Raw genomic sequence first — 22392 nt, forward strand, 5'->3', positions numbered from 1 at the left:
ATTGACTCCAAAATTAGCAATAAAAAATAAAAAAAGGTCTTGGTCGGACTTTGGTTTGAATGTCCGGCCCATTGAAAACTCTACTACAAATGCAGCATTGACTCAACTATAGAACTGGTCCTTGTTAAGTGCAAAGCATTAGGCAACAAGCTATGGACACATGGCATTCTCATGACATGTCCTGCGTACAATATGGCACAATGCCACAGCTCACTGGCCCACGGTTCTAATCCGCTGTTGTCTGCGACCCAGATCGCCTGTGATTTCGAATTCTTTGCCGGATTCTACGGTTACGGCTGAGCTTAAGACGGCCTCATCGCGATGGGAGGGCAGGGCGAGGTACAGGCGTGGGGCTGAGGAAACTGGAGGACGATGGCATTGTTCTGAATTGTCCATCTTATTAATTCTGTGGTCCGACTCATCATCTCGACTCCTTGTCCAAAAGGTCTTTGGCCTCGTTGATCTTAGCGGCAAGGTACGGAGATCCACCTGCATTTGCAACACACACACAGTTTTCATCACGCTATTCCAGTTTAATTTCTACTTGTAATGCATTGGAAGTGTATGACACGTACCGCATATTTTGAATGGCAGAACATGCACCAAAAGTGTTACGTGGCGTGTTAATCTGCCTCGACACTCCTAGCTCTATTAATGAGCTTTGTACTGTTATGTAAAGCTCTATAACGAACCGCCACAGATTCTGAGGGTTAAATCAAAACTTATCCTAACTAATAATTGCAAGTTCACATGTGTTTTCGAAAGGATCAACAGAAAGCCCAAAGAGTCTCAACAAAGGCCGGTGGGGTGAAAATGCAAACCGCTGCTCAAACACAGTATAAAATTACCCTTTTCTCTCCAAAGTCTCCTTTAAAATCCTCCAGCCTTCTTCTGTGGTTTTCTGGGGAAACTCAACAAACGCTTGGTGCTGCCACCACTGGTCGCCAATAGAACACATTACTATCACTGTTAACCTGTCAGGTCAAGGTGCTGATCTTATTGGGACCAGTGGTGGCAGCACCGAGCATTTGTCGACTGGAGGATTTGAAAGGAGACTTCGGAGAGAAGCCTTTATCGAGACTCTGAGCTTTCCGTTGATGTCTTCAAAAACACAATGCAAACTTGCAATAATTTGTTTGGACGAGTTTTGACTTAACCCTCAAAATTGGCAACAGTTTGTTATAGAGCTTTGTATAATATGTAATGCCTACAAAGCTTGTCAATAGAGATACCCTACTCCGAACTTTGAGCATGAACAGAGCACGGTTGCAAAATTACTAAATCACTTTTAGCCATTTAAAAAAAGAAAAGTCTGTAAATGTTTATTTAAAAAAATGTTAAGCACATGTATAGTCAATTGGTCCTGTTGTTCAGCCTCACAATGCTATTGGATAGTAAATGTGTTTATATGTCCCACCCTCTGGCCTCTAAAGTGGCTAATGTCTTTTTAATTTGGGCCTCACAGGGTTAACCTCTTAAGCCCGAGATATACAGTAAAAGTGTATATTTTCAGCATTACGTTTGTTTACCAATGATTTTAACTGTTATTAGTGAAATATAAGATTATAGAAATCTCAGGGTATTGAGTCGGAAACCGGCGCATATTGACAGGAGGAAGTGGCACAGCCAAAAGTGAGTGTAGTCTTTTGAAGGAAGAGACTCAGGGCTTTCGAATTTCGAAAAACTACCCTACCCAGCTCACACCAGCCCTTGTCAATCATCTGACTTCTGGATTTACTTTTTAATTTCTCTTATTTTTTGAGATTCTCTCCCACAAACCTGAATGTTATTGCCATAAAACAGAACGCAGTTAGTTTCTCTACCTTTCTGTGAATGTCTAGCAAAAAACGGTGTTGCAATATGATAAAATGGTGGAGAAATGTACATTATAAAAAAGATGGCAGAATTCAGTACTGTATCTACAAAACCTTCCGTTTAATCATCTTCCCTTTATTCATTTGCTTAGATTTTTCAGGTCTGGTCAATTTTAGCAGGGTGTTATTCACAGTGAAATTATTTTATTATTATTATTATTATTTAATTTTTTAAATAGAATTGATATTCTTCTTTGGTTCATTACAATTTACTCAAGCCTAGTAACAGACACAATATTTCTGACACTGGGAATACATTCCCTGAGATCCATAGATGTCCCTAGATTCAGATACCAAGAACATGCAAATGGTCCATTAAAAAAATATCTGTAAATGTGTATTCTACGTTCTTATGGAATGAGTGACATAAAAAAAAAAATGTAAAAGAAAAGAAAATTATATATTTTTTTATTTTTTATGGATGGATGGAAGAGCCACACATTGACGGACAAAGAGCCACATGTGGCTTGCGAGCTGCGGGTTGGCCACCCCTGGTGTACACGGTCATTCTGTTAATTTAAAAAAGGCTGGTTGAGGCTGCAGTAATCACTGACCTTTGTAAGTTATTTATTCAGGGACTGGAACTTCGTTCTGTTATAGTATAGCAGCACCTTTCCCCAAAGGACTGCAAGTTCTGTAATGTTGGCATTTCATATCCGATACCTGCCGTGCGCCACAGAAGCATCAAATGAGGCGTAGCAAACGATGCACATCAATTACCTCTTCAGTGTGTCTGGGTCTTCAGGCTATTCCTGCATTTCACCACCGATGTCATCCTACATTATTGTGATTCCCACGGTTATTACTGCTCCATTGAAGTTATAGTTTACAATTAGTAGTATGAGATTGATGCGAGTTACACGAATATAAGGTTTGAGGAAACAAAGCAAAAAGTACTATTCTGAAAAAACATTAATTTAATACATTAGTTTATAATTTAACCAACCTTTTATTTGATCACTGCATCACTGTGCACACCTATTGTTCTGAAGGATCAGATTAAACCGAATATATATATTTATTTATATATATATATTTAATTGTATTTGTATATCCCCTGATATCCCCTGATATCCCCTGTATATTCCTTGTACAATATGCATTGAATATCCCTTCTAGTCTACTGAACATCCCATAATAGTCTCCATTCTACTATTGGACGAGACCTTGGTGCCAGGTCGCCATACCCCTCAGACCAAGTTCAATCGTACCGCTCAACATGTATGGACAAGTCCTAGTTCCGCGTAGGAATATGTCTACCGCACCACTAATGGTACTATTTATTCATAGTGCGTATATATACTGCGCTATTAAAGTAGAACTTTCTTTTAGTCCAGTTCCTTACCCTCCAACAGAGTGACAGACGCAAAAGCCTCCCCGCGATTCGGCCCAGTATCGGCATTGAGACATCGTGTATATTAATATTTGAATAGTCATATTTGGCACTATATCGTCGAGTTGGACGTATTCTATTAAGCTAATAATAGTCTATTCATATATAGTGCCTCGTGCGGTAAGAGTTCTATAGTAATCAGCACCCCCATCGTTTCGGGCATCAGCTGGACGCTTATCCAGGGTGGTTGACCCCACGTGAAGCTGCACCCGAGGAGCTCCAGGCCAAAGAGCGAGTGGACCTGTATATTGGATTATTCTACCGACGACGGCTAGCCTTCCCCGGCTTGGATTATGCTTTGAGTACTTTGATTATTCTATGGATAAAGGCCAACACTGCGGTGTGTTGGAAATACCCCCCCCGGAGAGGACGACAGGTGAGACGGCGCTCTGCACAGTGAGGTCGCCTCACGTCTCTCCGTCATGGACCGGAGGACGCCGGCCACAGAGGGTCCAACTGCATTCATCTGTGGATCGAGGATCGTTGGGCACCGTGTCGCACAACTGTGGACTCTCCCAAGATACCCTCGGCCAGACGGGATCCAGCCAGTGACTCTCTAACCCCCCCCCCCCCCCCCTCCAGCTGTCCTACAAGCAGTCGGAACCTTCCCCTAGTGTATCCAGCTATATAATCATTCAAGTATCATCGCTATTGTTCCCTAAATATTCCAGGTTGTATATTTGCTTCCTGCGCAATCAGAGATTGGACATTCGATATTGATCTACCTACGAATACTCATTTGCCATAAAAGTGCATACTATTTCAAATCATAAATGTAATTAAGTGATCGTTGTACATACCTTTTGCTATGTATTAAAACTCAAACTTTCGATTTGGTACATTTGTGTTGGATCCGTTTATCAGGTGGGAGTGTTCAACATATTCATACCTAGTACTGGGTGGCCAGAGTCTAAAGTACAAGAGGTAGTGGTAGTAAGTATCATATCTAACCATACAGTCAGGGAATTGTACCCCTCAGTTACAATTGGTCCTTCGAGCCGGAGGGTAATCAGTGTAATATTAATATAGTGTTATTAATATTAAAATGGCCTATGATGAACACTCCACGAAACGATCCTCCTAACCAACAACGCCTGCGGCGCAAACGACAGCTCCCTCAGTACCTAGAGGCTTACGCTGTCAGTCAACAACCTAGTCTTCTACCAACAGTAAACGCGGTAAAACTAGAAAGTAAAATTATGTCTAACCCTAACGACCAGGCTACCCCGACCATAGAGGCCCCTATGGGTTCTAATGTAACTGACCAAGCTCACGGTGGGGACCAGGGGGAACCAGACATGACTTTACACCCCGCCAATACCGAAGAAGTAGTCCCCGACGAGTCCCGGGAGGAAGACAACACTACCGAGAGAGAACTCGGCACGGAAGAAGATGAGGAGAGCACCGTGGAGATAGAGCTCCAAGATTCCGCACGGAGTACCCCAAGGGACGGCTCCCCTATACAACCGTCTTCTCCCAGCGAGGCAGAGAGGACACTACAGCAGGCATTCCTCGTCAGCCTGAAAGCCTCTACTGAACGCGATCGATTGCAGATACAGCAACGGAGCGAAGAAGAGCACATACGCCTGGAAATAAGACGCATTCAGATGGAAGAGAATATGGCAAGAGACCGGGCCGACGCCCAGCGCGCCGCCACCGGTGCCCAGAGAGAATCGGATCTCACCAAGCGCGAAGCCGAGCGCGACAGAGCACAAGCGCAACTAATAGAACAGCTGATCAGAAGGACAACACCCCCTCCCTCCACCAGAGGCTCCAGGAACTCGTCTAGACATCACTCCAGGGCGGCATCCCCTAGCCGAGTAAGCGACCCTGAACTTGACCAACAGACGAGGTCTATACCCCCCGCAGACCCCCTTCCCCAACCGGTCCAAGCGAGACCCAGCCACCGGGAAGGAGCAGCATACACTGCGGAGAGGCTAAATCAGAGACTACAAGCCCTGGATGACCTAACGGAAGACGAAGAGGAAGAGGAGGAGAACCACGCCCGACGACAGCACAGTACTCTACCGGACCAGGAGGTCCAGTACAGCCCAGGCTATACCCCCGCGGAGCTGCGCTACAGACCCCCGACGCTATTCACGGGTGAGCACGACGCACGACCCGCACCGAGGAACAGCACCTGGACCAGCGGGCCATGGTACACAGCCGGTACCAGCCCACGCCAAGGAGCAGGAGGAGACTCGCCTAGGAGGCCTCTCCCCCAATCCGCGTCATACATTGGCACACCTATGGTACCAGACTTCACCCAGGAGAACCGGGCCCAGTATACGGAGCTCCGCATGTGTCTGGAGACAATGTTGGTGGATGTCATTGATGAACGCCATAAATACGCGATACTACTGAAGCATTTAAAGGTACCCCGCGCGCACAACATAGCGCTCGCCTACGCCACTTCCACGACCCCATACACCGCAGCGCTGGTAGCGTTGGACCAGAGATATGGACGTATATGGGATTACGTGATCCAGGAGATCAGGCACATCGACCGCCTACCCCCAGCAACAGACAATCGAGCACTGGACGACCTGTCCATCAGAGTGCAGTCCCTGGTAGGGATGCTGGGAGCGCAGAGGGAAAAGGGTAGGCATGAACTATACGCCAACTCAAATGTAGAGAGGATCTTGGAGAAGCTACCGCCCGCCCGACAGGAGCGCTTTAGGCGGCAGAGAGACCACCGAGACCCTAATGGCCCCGAACCGAACCTCCTCGATCTAGCCGACTTCCTGGCGAGAGAAGTCAGCAGCTTACGGCTAGATACATTCGGACGGAGCACCCCTGGCTCCAGAGAAGGAACCAGGAGACTAAATGATGGAAGAAGATCGGTGACTGTCATGCACCAATCGGAGTCAGTGCCAAGCAGTAGGAGCCACAGTACCCCCTCAAGAAAGGAGAAGTGGAAGATAGTGTGCCCCTACTGTGAGAAAGAACACTGGCTGTCACAATGTGACTCATTCCCCAAGATGAATGCGGAGGAAGCGAGTCAATGGATAAAGTCCAACAGACGCTGTTTTCGCTGTGCGCGATCACACATGGCAGCCGAATGCCGCTTAAAGAAAAAGTGCAGTCGGTGCGATGGAGCCCATCTGGACATACTCCACGACAGTAACAGACGGCGGCCTCCACCCGCACCATCAAGCAGCAAAGCAAGCGTCATGTACATCGACCCCGCCAGCAGCAGCGGAGCCAGAGTGCTCTTAAAGGTAGTCCGTGTGACATTGAGCTACCAGAATAAAGTCATGGACACTTACGCCGTCCTTGATGACGGGTCAGAGAAGACCCTTCTGCTTGCGTCCGCTGCGGCCCAGCTAGGGCTGCGGGGGAGCGAAAACCAAATGACAATTCGGACAATAAGAAGAGATTTGAAAACGATAAAGGGCGAGAATGTCTCATTCTCTATCGCAGCAAGCGGCCAGCCCGAGCGACGGTACAGGATTACAGACGCTTTCACCAGCCAAGAAATAGGACTGTCGCGGTACACATACCCCGTAGCCAAGCTGATGGAGAAATATGTACATCTACGCAAGCTACCGATCCCACTCATAGACGGTGCTACCCCGACACTGTTGATAGGCTCCGACCATGCAGACCTCATTGTCCCGATAGACCGGGTTCATACCGGACCCAGAGGCTGTCCTGCAGCAGTCGAGACCCGCCTAGGATGGACTCTCCAAGGCCCACTCGCCAAATCTCTCAACCGAACCACAGCCACTAGCTGTCTCCACTCCCGAGTCACAGAGGGAGACACCGCACTCCTGCAGCATGTAGAGAGGCTATGGACCTTAGAACAAATGCCCTTTAAGAACGAAAAGAAAGACATTCGCTCTAAAGACGACATCTACGCCATTAACCTCCTCGAGACGGGAACAAAGAGAGTCCCAGTCAGCGGCGTGTTGAGATACGCCACGCCACTCCTGCGGCGGGAAGGGATGCCTACCTTTCACGCAAAGAAAGACGCCACAGAGCGGTACCTACTAAACACAGAGCGGCGCTTAGCCAAGGACCCCGCCCAAGAAAGTGTATACCGCGCTGAGATTGAGAAGCTCATCACAGCGGGACACGTCACAAAGATTGACATTAAAGAGGCCGACCAGACGACTGAATCGTGGTACGTGCCCCACCACAAGGTTCATCACAACGGCAAAGACCGCATCGTGTTTAACTGCAGCTACCAGATCGGATCCCAAAATCTGAATAAAGAGCTATTGCCCGGTCCTACACTCGGCCCCTCCCTACTAGGCGTACTACTCCGCTTCCGCCAGGACAAGGTGGCTATCAGCGGGGATATCAAAGGGATGTTCCTGCAGGTGAGATTAGTAGAGGAGGACAAGCCCCTGTTGCGGTTCCTATGGAGAGAGAGGCCAGGAGATGAGCACCCAGCCATCTACCAATGGGAAGTCCTCCCTTTCGGAACTACATGCAGCCCATGCTGTGCTACATTTGCACTACAGAGACATGTCGCAGAGGACCCAGCAGCGGACGAAGAGGTCCGACACAGTGTGAAGAACAGCTTCTACGTAGATAACTGTCTACAAAGCGTTTCGACCCAGGAAGAAGCCGAGGCTCTCCTACTTAAACTCCGCGCCTCTCTGATCAAAGGCGGCTTTGATCTCAGGCAGTGGGCCAGCAGCGATCCGCACGTACTGCGCAGCCTCTCCTCCGAGGACAAGGCAGCGAGCAGCGAGACCTGGATGGCCACAATCCCAGGAGAAGCCCAAGAGATGACACTAGGACTAGTGTGGCGCTTCAAAACAGATTCGCTCCACTATAGACACAAACCCCTGACCACGGAGCAGGGAAGGTCGACGGCAATACCGACCACCAGACGGAGTGTGTACAGAACACTCGCCCGACAATATGACCCGTTAGGATGTATACTACCGTACACCACCAGGGCAAAGATGATTGTACGAGCATTGTGGGACAAGGACCAGGGCTGGGACGACCCCATTCCCGCACACCTTGCATCCACCTGGAGAGAGTGGGAGATGGAACTCCACTCACTCCCAGGCGTTAATATACGCCGAAGCTACTTCCCACCCACGGTGAGGCCAGAGACATGTAAAATGGATATACACGTCTTCAGTGACGCCTCCGAGGTCGCCTACGGATCAGTAGCCTACTTGCGGGCCCAAGAAGAGGGGGGAGAGATCTACACAGCATTCATCCTCGCCCGCTCGAGAATAGCCCCACGCAAGCAACAGTCTATCCCACGTCTAGAGCTCTGCGCAGCCCTCGCAGGAGCGCATCTGGCCACGCTCATCCAACGTGAGCTCACCATTCCGGTGCATAGAACAATCCTGTGGTCAGATTCCACAACAGTACTCGCCTGGATCGGATCGGACTCATGCAGATACGGAGTCTTCGTGGGAGTCAGAGTCACTGAGATTCAAGAGTTAACCGGAGAAGCAAACTGGCGCTGTGTTGATACAGAACACGACCCAGCTGACGTCATCACCCGGGGAATGTCCCTAGATGACCTAACCCGTCGTAACATCTACAGTGACGGACCAGCATTCCTCAAGCTCCCGGAAGGAGATTGGCCCACGCCCACCCCGAGGGAAGCAAGTGACGAGGAGGCTGAGAATAAGAAACCTATGTTCTGTGGATTGAGCACTGTTGTCTCCGCAGACCCCAACATAGACGATTGCATTACCATAGAGAGTGCGCAGCAACGGACATTCCTGCGGCACCACCCAGAGATTCAGTCCCCCGCTGATATGTCAGCAGCTGACTACGAGGAAGCAGAACTGCTTCTACTGCAACGAGCCCAGAGAGACTCGTTCCCCGATGAACTAGACTGTCTACAGGGAGGAAAGCCCGTCCCATCAGACAGCAGATTGATTCATCTGGCCCCCGAGAGTGACACACATACCCTCATCAGAGTGGGTGGTCGCCTGCGGAGAGCCCCCAATTTACCGGATGACATTAAGTACCCGATCGTATTGAACAGCCGACACAAGGTCACAGAGCTGATTATAAAGAAATACGACGAGGATGTACACCACGCAGGAGCAGAGAGAGTCTTCGCGGAGATCAGACGTCGTTACTGGATACTTCAAGGAAGAGAGGCGGTGCGACGCTTCCAGCGAACCTGTCTAGACTGCCGAAAGTGGCGCGCGCAGCCCAGCATACCACGGATGGCTGACCTACCTCCATGTCGCCTCCGACTCGGCGACAAGCCATTCCACTCAACAGGCATGGACTGTTTTGGCCCGCTGCACATAAAGAAAGGAAGAGGCACCGAGAAGCGGTGGGGTATTGTATTCAAATGCATGACCACCAGAGCGATACATATCGAGCTCCTTCCGACCATGAGCACAGACTCATTCCTTATGGCCTTCCGAAGATTCACATCACGGAAAGGAAAACCGCCTACATTATTGTCCGATCACGGGACAAACTTCAAAGGCGGAGAAAGAGAGCTGAGGGAGAGCTTCCAAGCTATGGGCCCAGAACTTAAGACCCACCTCGCTCCAGCCCAGATTGACTTCCAATTCAACCCCCCAAACGCACCCCACTTCGGTGGAACTTGGGAACGAGAAGTACGTTCTATAAAGACAGCCCTGTACGCAGTACTTGGGGCCCAGACTGTGGCGGAAGAGGTCCTAATGACAGTCCTCACGGAGATTGAGGGAGTATTGAACTCAAAGCCCCTCGGTTACGTCTCCAGTGATGTAGCAGATGTCGACCCAGTCACCCCCAACACCCTCCTGATGGGGCGGCTAGATCCCGCGTTACCCCAGACAATGTACCGGCCTGAAGAAGCGAACGGCCGACGAATGTGGAGGTACAGCCAAGTATTAGCCGACAAGTTTTGGAGCAGTTTCCTACTGCACTACCTACCGTCTCTACAGACCCGCCAGAAGTGGGTAAAAGAGAGAGACAATTTGACGGAAGGAACAGTCGTCATGATTATTGACCAGTCACTACCCAGAGCTATGTGGCCGGCTGGCCGCGTAAGCAAAGTGATCACCGGTGCCGATGGCAAGGTCCGAGCAGCTGAAGTACTCGTCCAAGGGCGCACTTACACCCGTCCTGTGGCGAGGCTCATAGAACTGCCCCGACTCCCAGACACAATCGATGATGACCATGACCCTGTGACTTTGTGAGTTGACTGACCCTTACAGCGAACCCTTGAGTGGTAGACAGTGCGGTTAATCTGTCTCTGCTTAACTAATTAGGTTGGGACCAATTAGGGGGCGGCTGTTCTGAAGGATCAGATTAAACCGAATATATTTATTTATATATATATATTTAATTGTATTTGTATATCCCCTGATATCCCCTGATATCCCCTGTATATTCCTTGTACAATATGCATTGAATATCCCTTCTAGTCTACTGAACATCCCATAATAGTCTCCATTCTACTATTGGACGAGACCTTGGTGCCAGGTCGCCATACTCCTCAGACCAAGTTCAATCGTACCGCTCAACATGTATGGACAAGTCCTAGTTCCGCGTAGGAATATGTCTACCGCACCACTAATGGTACTATTTATTCATAGTGCGTATATATACTGCGCTATTAAAGTAGAACTTTCTTTTAGTCCAGTTCCTTACCCTCCAACAGAGTGACAGACGCAAAAGCCTCCCCGCGAACCACGTGTGGGCAGTAAGGCCAATTCGGCCCAGTATCGGCATTGAGACATCGTGTATATTAATATTTGAATAGTCATATTTGGCACTATATCGTCGAGTTGGACGTATTCTATTAAGCTAATAATAGTCTATTCATATATAGTGCCTCGTGCGGTAAGAGTTCTATAGTAATCAGCACCCCCATCGTTTCGGGCATCAGCTGGACGCTTATCCAGGGTGGTTGACCCCACGTGAAGCTGCACCCGAGGAGCTCCAGGCCAAAGAGCGAGTGGACCTGTATATTGGATTATTCTACCGACGACGGCTAGCCTTCCCCGGCTTGGATTATGCTTTGAGTACTTTGATTATTCTATGGATAAAGGCCAACACTGCGGTGTGTTGGAAATACCCCCCCCCGGAGAGGACGACAGGTGAGACGGCGCTCTGCACAGTGAGGTCGCCTCACGTCTCTCCGTCGTGGACCGGAGGACGCCGGCCACAGAGGGTCCAACTGCATTCATCTGTGGATCGAGGATCGTTGGGCACCGTGTCGCACAACTGTGGACTCTCCCAAGATACCCTCGGCCAGACGGGATCCAGCCAGTGACTCTCTAACCCCCCCCCCCCCCCCTCCAGCTGTCCTACAAGCAGTCGGAACCTTCCCCTAGTGTATCCAGCTATATAATCATTCAAGTATCATCGCTATTGTTCCCTAAATATTCCAGGTTGTATATTTGCTTCCTGCGCAATCAGAGATTGGACATTCGATATTGATCTACCTACGAATACTCATTTGCCATAAAAGTGCATACTATTTCAAATCATAAATGTAATTAAGTGATCGTTGTACATACCTTTTGCTATGTATTAAAACTCAAACTTTCGATTTGGTACATTTGTGTTGGATCCGTTTATCAGGTGGGAGTGTTCAACATATTCATACCTAGTACTGGGTGGCCAGAGTCTAAAGTACAAGAGGTAGTGGTAGTAAGTATCATATCTAACCATACAGTCAGGGAATTGTACCCCTCAGTTACACCTATGCTATTTGAGAACTAAACACCCTAATGATGATAAATCGACTAATGGTTATTGAAATCTAGAATATTCCATGATAGACTCTGTAAATGCCTGAAATAATTAAAAACACAATGATAAATGAAATGGTGGTTTCCATTATGTTATGCTGCTGGCCAAAATGTCTTCAACGTTGAAATATTAAACGTTTTTCATTTATTGTGTGCTGCTGGCTACATGGCTGCCTCACTGAGTGCTGCTGGTTACATGCCTTAACACAAGGTTCAGAATGTCCCAGTAAGATACCAGGTAGCTCACCAACTGGCTAGATAATGTTATTAAAACTCTGGCCGTTTCTTTGGTTTACTGCCCTGGTTTAACGCTCCTGAAGGTTGTCCAATATCCTCTCCAAATTGCTGGTCTTCAGGCAGTTATTTTCATTGTGCTGTATGTTGAAAAAAGCCTGATTGATTGATTGATTGATTGAAAAGTTTATTAACAGATTGCAGAATGGGTACAGTACAGTACAGCTCAATACATACAATTGTTAAGGGGATGCAGACCAGAGAAAGACTTTCGACTTGTTTACATCAGGGTCCCCCATTTTCAATTCATCATAACATATATGACATACATGACATACAGATAGACAGTACTGCTACATCTATACATTTATGACATATCAGATTTGCAAATACAGTACTGTTTGTGATACAAAAGTGTCCAGAAAAGGAGTGTATATACATTTGGCATAGAAACTGTACATTGGAGGAGGTTGGTTGGGTGGGGTGGGGTTGGGTGGGTTGGGTGAGGGCTGTACATTGGAGGTGGGGGGGGGGGGGGGGGGGGTTGGGAAGGGGACACACACACATTTTACACTGTACATTTGAATATTGACAAAGCCTTACTTGGTCATTTACTGTACAACTAGGTTACAACTCCCGACTAGAAGTGACATTTCGGCGTCCAGACAATCCTTTTCCAGGCTCTGTTGGCTATGGCTCGCGTATCCCCAAGAGGCGAACTTGCACTAGTTGTGGATGCTGGTGTTATTGCGCAAACTGGGAAGCTGGGTTCCCCCTTTATTGGTTTCATATTTGGGAGTGAGAAAGGCCACCGATTTAAATCGCAAACTTGAAAATTATGTTTTATATCAATAGACTACAATCCTTTAGGTTTTTTTTAATGCCGATTACTCCATGTACTCTCATGATGAGGAAGGGATGTCTTTTTGCCATACAATATATGGTGCAATGCCACACATTATATATTATTCACAATGAATAAATAAGTATATAGGCCTACATGATTTTGAACTAAACAAAGTTGTTCTTTGTTTATTGTGCTAAACATCCCGATTGAAACCGGTAATAAAATGTATCCTGCCATTGCGGTTAAGTTTCCCGCACATTGCTCTGATGCAATAGGATGGTTTTTCCCTATAAATAGCCTACGCAAAAAGTATCTTCTGAAGGAATACATTTCAGCTTGCCTTTATCCGAGTGGTTTAGGAATAAACATGAAAATATGGAAGGATGTCTTTAGTTCGTCTTTATCTGGGTGGTTTAGGATTAAACATGTACACATGGAAGGAAATATTTAGCTTGCCTTTATCTGGGTGGTTTAGGATCATGATCCTCCGATGCGCCTCTCGTACCTTGGCCTTATTGCCGACTGGGCTGGAAAGAACAGACGGAACACATAATGGTCTCAATCAGGGCAGCCCAAAGTAGGGCCCGCAGGCCAAATTCAGACCATCATGACATTATTTCTGGCCCTCCAAAAGGTTCCAGTTTTCTACCGAGAGTGAACGGTTTTCTGATTTATTTGGTCTATTATTTTGTCTATTTTCTTTATGCGTCAGTGGTGACTTTGAAATCACCTGATCATGGTATTAAAAAGGAAAATAGATGTTGTTGAAAATAAGACTTATGGCAATGGTTCTCGTACTGTGGGGCGCTGGGAGAAGGGATGGAGGGAGAAGAAAAGACGCTGTGTAGTGGTTACGTCATTGTTGTTTTCGGCCGGTCCACCTCGCTTGAAATTGCAATGTATTTCCAATGGACACATTTCTAAATCGTCTCGATTTAAAGCATGAACATTGGCATGGTGTACCTTTCTGTGTGTATTCATCCACAATCTATAGCTCAACATGAAACAATTCAGAATTAATCGTAAAATAATTACGTATAATTTTTATTTCAACCAAAAATGCTTAACAATAATGTTAGTGATAGAAGGTAACTAATTTTGTGCAAAAATGGAAAGCTTGCCAATGTTCATGAGGCAGAATTATTACAATAGCCAATAATAAATGGTAACTCCAGGGTAGATGGCAAATAAGCTAATTTCCCAAAATGTTGGAGTTTTCCCTTTAAGACATGTTTTTATATGGGTCGGGACACTATAAAAAATACTATAGGGAATTGTTAGTGCTGTAAAGTTTAAACCTTTTTAAATCTTAGACAAACGAAACACATTGCTTTTATGAAATATTGTAAGCAGTCATTTGAGGCTTTATAAAAGCAGCATAATGAACACAAATCTGTCAGTGCCGAGTCCAACCTCATCTTAAATAACAAACTGCATTGCTTGTTGTAATTAACAAAGAGGCAGAGTTAATGAGGCATATGACGTTCGTTGCATTGGAGGCGCAAGATTTTTCAGGTGGGGGGGGGGATTAAAAAAAAATTTATTCAAATTTTATTTTCCCACTGGAATCCCGTGCCCATCGAACGGAGCTTTGAAGTATTTAAGACAGCCCTACGTGGCACACCTCCTTTTAATACGATTTGCGGTTATCCAACTATGAGACCTAATAAACTCAGTTTTTCCCGTATTTACATTTTACATTTAGCTGACACTTTTATCCAAAGCGACTTACAAGTTCTGTACGACAAGTCATCAGGAAGGGTACAACTCTATCAGCTGAGTAACAATATTCATCAAAGTGTTACGTGTTACAGTGTAGGTTAGTTTATTAGGACAAGTGCATGACAGTAAGGTTAGTTAGGGTTAGATTTCAATTTTTTTTTTTTTTTTTTTTTTTTTTTTTAGATAATTGTTGAAGAAGTGCGTCTTTAGTCGACGGCGAAAGATTGGACGGGTTTCGGCTGTCCTAACTGGGGTGGGTAGTTATGGGGCAAGGACTGAGAATAGGCGACTTCTCTTTGATGACCCTCCCGGAGCTTGGATAGGAGTAGGTCTGAGGCGGCCAGAAGATGCAGAGCGTAGGGGTCTTGAGGGTGTGTAGTTAGAGACCATTGACCGGAGGTAGGCGGGAGCGGTTCCCTTTGCCGCACGGTATATGTGTGGACACGGTATATTAGGGCGGGCCATACTTTTTTTTTTTGGAAAATCAATCGAGTGGGGTGTCTAAAATATGTGTTTTTTTGTGGGGAATTCAAATATGGGATTATTTTTCTAATCGGATAACTCCTACCTACATTGTTTTGGATTTCAAAATGGTCGATTTGACAATTTTTCACCCCTTGGCCATACAGTACATGGATGCCAACATGAATCTGAAGGAAATCCTAACATGCAGATATACCCTACTCAGTCTACAAGGCTCCCTTGAAGTAGCACAGAGGATCTGTTGTGATTTTTGCACAATAAATATTCAACATTCTCTTTTGAGACTCCGCCTCAGACTCTTATCATTTGGCACTAAAAGCTAAACATTGTCACCGATATGGCTGTCCGCAACATGTCATTAATTGTGTACGCGAGGTGGTTCAGTGACGACTCTAACGTGAGCTAGGTTAGCTAGCATGAGCTACCGAGAGATGAAAAGACTAACTTTACTGGTGAAAATGTGATTTACGTTGGAATACTCCTTTGCCAACTTGCTGTACTTTGCTTGCAGGTCTGCAGCCATTATTGCTGGATTATGAATAGCCCCAACTTTAGCCAAGGTAACGTTATGGCTAAACCTTTAACGGTCGGTTAAACACCTGTTGTTTTATAATGCTCAAAGCAGACCGCAGTGTTGTTGATAAATACGTGGGGCCGGGGGGATTTAAGTTCTGCAAAAAAAGGTTCTGCACCGTTGCAATCGTACGGTGCACAGCCCGTACTGTACCGGAGGACCACATTGACGCGGTACAGTACGTATCCGCGTACCGTTACACCCCTAGTGGACACGGTATATGTGTGGACTGGACACGGTATATGTGTGGACTGGACACGGTATATGTGTGGACTGGACACGGTATATGTGTGGACACGGTATATGTGTGGACTGGACACGGTATATGTGTGGACACGGTATATGTGTGGACTGGACACGGTATATGTGTGGACACGGTATATGTGTGGACACGGTATATGTGTGGACACGGTATATGTGTGGACTGGACACGGTATATGTGTGGACACGGTATATGTGTGGACTGGACACGGTATATGTGTGGACTGGTGAAACAGAGCTTTTGGAAAACGTTAACACCATGGGCTCCTGTCCACATGAATATGGATATTTTTTTAAACTGAGTATTTTTTTCTGCAATCAGGTCCATGGAGAGATCCCTGCAGCTTGCCATCAGGTTCATGTGAGCATTTTTGCATTGTTGTGTGGACGGAAATATTTTCTAAAACACCATTGGTGTGGACAGATTTATTTTAGTTGGAAGTCTTCTAAAGTTTCTAGAAATATCTGTGTACATGTGGACATAGCCTAAGAGGAACCTCAAGTTTAATTAAGTTAAGGCCAGTAGGAAAAAAAGGATGGTTTTGAAACGCTTTAATACATTTGGCCATTTTCAAAGCTCTAAAAAAATACATGTGTATGTGTGTGTGTGTGTGGGGGGGGGGGGGGGGGGTTCCAATGACTGAAAATGTTTGAGAAACCATTGTTGTTTATTTAGTAAGATTTAAGTAATTTAATCCTAGAACCTCCTCTACTGTCTTCCTTTCATTCCTACAATTTCAATAAATAAACAACAGTATAGGGATAGTGGGCCACTCACTCTCCTTTAACAAATATTAAAACAGAAAGCATCCTCCAAACTGAGCAATGCCAGAGACACAAGTGTGCACACAGACACACACACACGCATATATGATTGTACTGCCATCCAGTGGCCCCAGCATGAAATTACAGCCATGCACAGGGAATAAAATATGCACTACAAAAGACTGTATATTTTACAAATATATGCACACATATATCAGATTCCATTACCTGATGCCAAGGATGAGACTGGCCTCACGTTTAGTCATCTTTTGGTCAAAGCCACCTTTGTAATATGATGAGAACGCCTTGAGAAACAAGGCAGTACACACATATTAAGCAGTTTAGTTTGTATGTTGCAATTTTTTTTTTATAATAATAATAACAAACATTTAAATTGAAGTGTGTCTTACTTTCATATTGCCATAGCCTACTTGGTAACGGTTTTATAAAAGCAATAGCTCACTTCAGGCCATGGCATATGGTTATAATATCACAGATAAGGGGCGTAGTTCGGCCCGATGCGAAGCCTGTTGTGAGTTATTGCTTAAATTTATGCATGCGCATCATCATGTGTATGTGTGGTCAATTCTTTACTTACTGATGTGGGCATCTTCTTAACAGTATCAGAGAAGACTTGTCCTAGACCTAGAGGTTTCCATAACTGGAATGCATAGCGGCCTATGAATGAAACAGATATTAACAAGGTGTCAGAATTCTGGGAACTCGTCTGTCAGCACTATTCTTTGGTGCCATCTCAACACCATCTTTCTCCATTAAAAACACATATCAAATCCTGGCTACCAGGGAAACTTTGGCACTAGCGAGGACAGTAAAATACTGCAGGTACAATACATCATGCTACAAATGTTTCAATCCCCGAATAGTACAACAAGCCTGAAGCCACAAGTCCTGATGAACCAACAGCCTTTCTCTGCTTTCTGTTACATATCTGCCTCCTCTTTGTCGATTAGTTGTTTTGGCCTTAGTCAATTAGATTACTGCTTTTATTAGTATTATTTGCCTAATTCTACATTATGCTGGTCCCTAAACAGTCTTGGGATGGCATAAATTGGCTGTAAAGCTGAGACTTGTGCATGTGTGATGATGCAAGTCCCCATAGTAGCCCTTTCCATGTGGTGACGCCATTTTATTAATGTTTTTATTCTTTTACTTGACCTCACTGTATTTGACATATTGTGACCTCTAGGACAATCACAGCCTTATGAAACTTTAAAAGAGACCGTGGTCATTTAAATGATGTATGGCGGTATATTGACAATAAGCAGGATTTTCTGAGACATTTTCAGAATAGATTACTCGCCATCCAATTGTTGAAATGGCCAGATTTTTCAGGAATCTCATGATATCAAAGGTTAATGATACCACCCCCTTTTCTAAAGTGTTCAAGGTCTTGAGGTCTTAATTCTACCTTTGGAGGAATTTATTTCATTTCTTGAGTGGTCAGAAAATATTTGATAGGATCAAATATGTGTAACTAATGGTATTGCTGCAGTAACACAATTTACCATGATAATAGTCATTATAGATATACATTATGTCTTACACTCCTTCCATAATGCCATTATGTTTATTAGAGTACATAGTGTGTCTGTGAATGACTTATGAATGAAGTTAAATCAACAATCCAGTTAGTTTTATAGTGTAACGTTTATAGTTATATCAACACAGTATTGGGCTGCATGTCAAGATTATTTAGGGTCCAGCTGTCTGAGATGATGCATGGCACTTGTATGTGGCACTTATTGCCCCCCCCCCCCCCCAATTATAAGTCTGTCAAATAGGACAGTACATGTATGACCTCTAATCTTACCTGCAAAGCCTGCAGCTGCCACACCAAGTCCCACTGCGATCAAAGTCCCACCCTTTGACCAAAACGAGACATGGATGGTGTTGGCATATCATATTAATTTGGATCGATTACGTTAGATAGATACACAAGTATTTGGGTAACGTTACCGTAATCGGTGGCTACCAAGCTAACTGTAGCTAGGTTATCGTTACATAATAGCATGTTGTGGCTATCGTTAACTAAAGCGAACTCACTTCACATTACACGATTGCAAATCAAAACAGGATTGAATGTTAACCTCTCCATTAGTGTCGACCATGCTCTCTTCACCCGGTATGCAGGTTAGCAACCAAGCAAGTACATTTTAATTTTATGAGCTAGCGTTGGCTTGCTAGCCAACTGTTTCAAGTTTCTTTAATATTTGTCATACAGAAGTACAGAATACTTTTATACAAAATGCTTCTTACTGTTACGCTCCAGAGACTGTGCAAGACAAGATAAGTATGAAATAAAATAACATAGTAAAATTAGAAGTAAAAAAATGAGGTCACAGTGTTCAGTTTAGACATATGTACAATGTTCGATGCAGAATAGACGTAGTTACCATACAATATACAATACTGTGCAGTGTACTAATATACAATACTATATAGTGCAAGGCAGAAATGGGACGAGGTGCAATTTAGGTACAATTCACAGTAGGTGTACGAGTTGTAGTGCAAATCCTTTATCAATAAATATAAAGTGTAAAGTGTGTTTGTGTGATCTAAAGTGTGGAGAGTGGGTGCTGCAGTGTGTTGTTTGTTTGAGTGAGTGTGTGCGTGTGGGTGTGTGTGCTGTGTGCATTTGATGGTTGTTGCATAGTGTTTATTGTTCGTTTAGCAGCCTGATGGCCTGGGGATAGAAGCTTCTTCTGAGTCTTTCTGTGCTCGCCTTAAGACTCCGGTATCGCTTGCCTGACCGCAGCAGTTCAAAGAGGCAGTTGTTCGGGTGGCTCGAGTCCTTAATAATTCTCTTAGCCTTCCCCTTGCACCGCTTGTTGTAAATGTTCTGGAGGGTGGGAAGCCCCCCTCCAATTGTGCGTTCGGCTGAACGTGTCACTCTTTGTAGTCTGCTACGGTCTTGTGCAGTGTTATTCCCAAACCAGGAGGTGATGTTGCCGGTCAGGATGCTCTCTATTGTACATGAGTAGAAGTTCCTAAGGATCTTCTGACTGACTTGGAACTTCCTTAGGCGCCTGAGGAAGTAGAGGCGTTGTCGTGCCTTCTTCACAACACTGTCAATGTGTGTGGTCCATGTCAAGTCCTCGGATATGTGGGCTCCGAGGTACTTGAAACTGTTCACTCTCTCAACCGGTGCCCCGTCGATGCTGAGGGGGCTGTAGTCCTTGACCCCCGACCTCCTGAAGTCCACAATCATCTCTTTTGTTTTGCTGACGTTCAGGGAGAGGCAGTTCTCCTGACACCACTGTGACAGGTTCTCTACCTCTTCCAGGTAGGCCCTTTCGTCGTTGGCAGAGATCAGGCCCACCACTACTGTGTCATCAGCAAATTTGATGATGGTGTTGTTGTTCCGCTGTGCTACGCAGTCATGTGTGTACAGGGAGTAGAGGAGGGGGCTCAGAACACAGCCCTGGGGGGCCCCTATGTTGAGCGTGATGGATGAGGAGGTGCAGTTGCCGGCTCTTACCACCTGGGGTCTGCCCGTCAGGAAGTCCAAGACCCACTGGCAGAGGTCATAGTTCAAGCCCAGGTCCCTGAGCTTGGCTATGAGTTTGGAGGGGACTATGTTTCAAGTTTCAAGTTTCAAGTTTCTTTAATAGTTGTCATACAGAAGTACAGAATACTTTTGTACAAAATGCTTCTTACTGTTGCGCTCCAGAGACTGTGCAAGACAAGATAAGTATGAAATAAAAACATAGTAAAATTAGAAGTAAAAAAAAGGTCACAGTGTTCAGTTTAGACATATGTACAATGTTCGATGCAGAATAGACGTAGTTACCATACAATATACAATACTGTGCAGTGTACTAATATACAATACTATATACAATACTATATAGTGCAAGGCAGAAATGGAGAAATGGGACGAGTGTACTAATATACAATACTATATACAATACTATATAGTGCAAGGCAGAAATGGAGAAATGGGACGAGGTGCAATTTAGGTACAATTCACAGTAGGTGTACGAGTTGTAGTGCAAATCCTTTATCAATAAATATAAAGTGTAAGTGTGTTTGTGTGATCTAAAGTGTGGAGAGTGGGTGCTGCAGTGTGTTGTTTGTTTGAGTGAGTGTGTGCGTGTGGGTGTGTGTGCTGTGTGCATTTGATGGTTGTTGCATAGTGATTATTGTTCGTTTAGCGATTATTGTTCGTTTAGCAGCCTGATGGCCTGGGGATAGAAGCTTCTTCTGAGTCTTTCTGTGCTCGCCTTAAGACTCCGGTATCGCTTGCCTGACCGCAGCAGTTCAAAGAGGCAGTTGTTCGAGTGGCTCGAGTCCTATGGTATTGAATGCTGAGCTGTAGTCGATGAACAGCATTCTCACATAGTTCCCCTGCCTCTTGTCCAGGTGTGATGCTGCTGTGTGCAGCACATGGGCTATGGCGTCCTCCGTGGACCTGTTGGGGCGATATGCAAATTGCAGAGGGTCCAGGTTGATGGGGAGGGAGGAACAGATGTAGCCCTTCACTAGCTTCTCAAAGCACTTCATGGCTATGGAGGTGAGGGCTACAGGGCGGTAGTCGTTGAGGCAAGCGGGCGTAGATTTTTTGGGTACAGGGATGATGGTGGACTTCTTCAGACAGGTGGGGATGACAGCCTGTTCCAAGGACAGGTTGAAGATGTCAGTGAATACCGGGGCCAGTTGGTCGGCACAGACTTTTAGGACGCGGCCGGGGATGCCGTCCGGTCCTGCTGCCTTCCTGATATTCACTTTTTTAAAGATCCGTCTCACCTCATGCTCTGTTACCCTGAACACTGAGTCTCCATCAGCAGACCCCCCCCCCCCCCATTGCCGTGGTTTGTAGGCTGGTGTTGTTATTCACAGCCTCAAACCTCGCATAGAAGGAATTGAGATCATTTGCTAAGGAGATGTCTGGAATTGCTAACTGTCTGGAATTGGCTGTTCTGACGATTTAAAACAAAATTGTTAAGCAAATCATGCATATATTTACCAGCCGTCTGTCTATTTCTGCTCCACTTCTAACGGTTGAATTCGGTGTATATTCGGCATATCGCATCGTTTCTCCACCGGCGTCCGCCGCCATGCTGCTTGTTGTCACGTGACTTCAAGGGCACAACTACGGATCGGCCACTGGGACAAACAGTACCGACTGAAAAGGTCATTTCAAAGAGGCGAGATAGATCTTTAATGCAGGTAGGTGCCGGGGTTCGTTTGATGTAGCCTAGTGTCTATGTAGGCTACCACAATACATTGGTGGGATGATAAGGGTTTCACAATTGACAATTTATTTGTATAAAAAAAAGTATGCCACTTTTGGTGGTTTTGGAATGTGGAAACCTGAATGAAAATAACAACTTTTCCTATGGTTGGTTGGTCTGGCCCGTCGGCGTGAATATTAAAGGCAACCAACTTGTGTTCAGCCTTGCGTTCACCAATCAGAGAAACGCTGAACACAAGTTGGTTGCCTTTAATATTCACGCGGCCCGCCGCAAAAAGTTTTGAGGCTAGTATGATTTAAACACTACACCTGTGAAACCCCATTGAAATGGTGT

General features: G+C 45.6%; 1 protein-coding gene across 1 annotated transcript; it reads right to left on the reverse strand.

The window, feature by feature from the left end:
• Positions 1-204: 204 nt before the first annotated feature.
• On the reverse strand, positions 205-21911 carry LOC311247931 (dnaJ homolog subfamily C member 15-like). The gene is made up of 6 exons (XM_084338910.1): positions 21831-21911; positions 18675-18726; positions 17442-17521; positions 17072-17148; positions 13495-13565; positions 205-489 (listed from the first exon to the last, which is right to left on the reverse strand). The coding sequence occupies exons 1-6, from the start codon at positions 21894-21896 to the stop codon at positions 422-424; spliced, it is 414 nt and encodes a 137-aa protein (XP_084195036.1). The 5' UTR covers positions 21897-21911; the 3' UTR covers positions 205-421.
• Positions 21912-22392: the final 481 nt, after the last annotated feature.

Source organism: Notolepis coatsorum (genome assembly GCF_963971535.1).
Source record: "Notolepis coatsorum genome assembly, contig: SCAFFOLD_212, whole genome shotgun sequence".
NCBI classification, from domain to species: Eukaryota; Metazoa; Chordata; class Actinopteri; order Aulopiformes; family Paralepididae; genus Notolepis; species Notolepis coatsorum.

What these genes read in the sequence shown, in the direction of transcription:
- LOC311247931 (XM_084338910.1), bottom strand. Translation starts at nt 21,896, where the DNA reads ATGCGATATGCCGAATATACACCGAATTCAACCGTTAGAAGTGGAGCA. An exon ending in CAGAAATAGACAGACGGCTG is followed by an intron (nt 18,727 to 21,830) that starts GTAAATATATGC and finishes TTTTGGTCAAAG; the next exon opens with GGTGGGACTTTGATCGCAGT. An exon ending in GGCAGCTGCAGGCTTTGCAG is followed by an intron (nt 17,522 to 18,674) that starts GTAAGATTAGAG and finishes TTTCATTCATAG; the next exon opens with GCCGCTATGCATTCCAGTTA.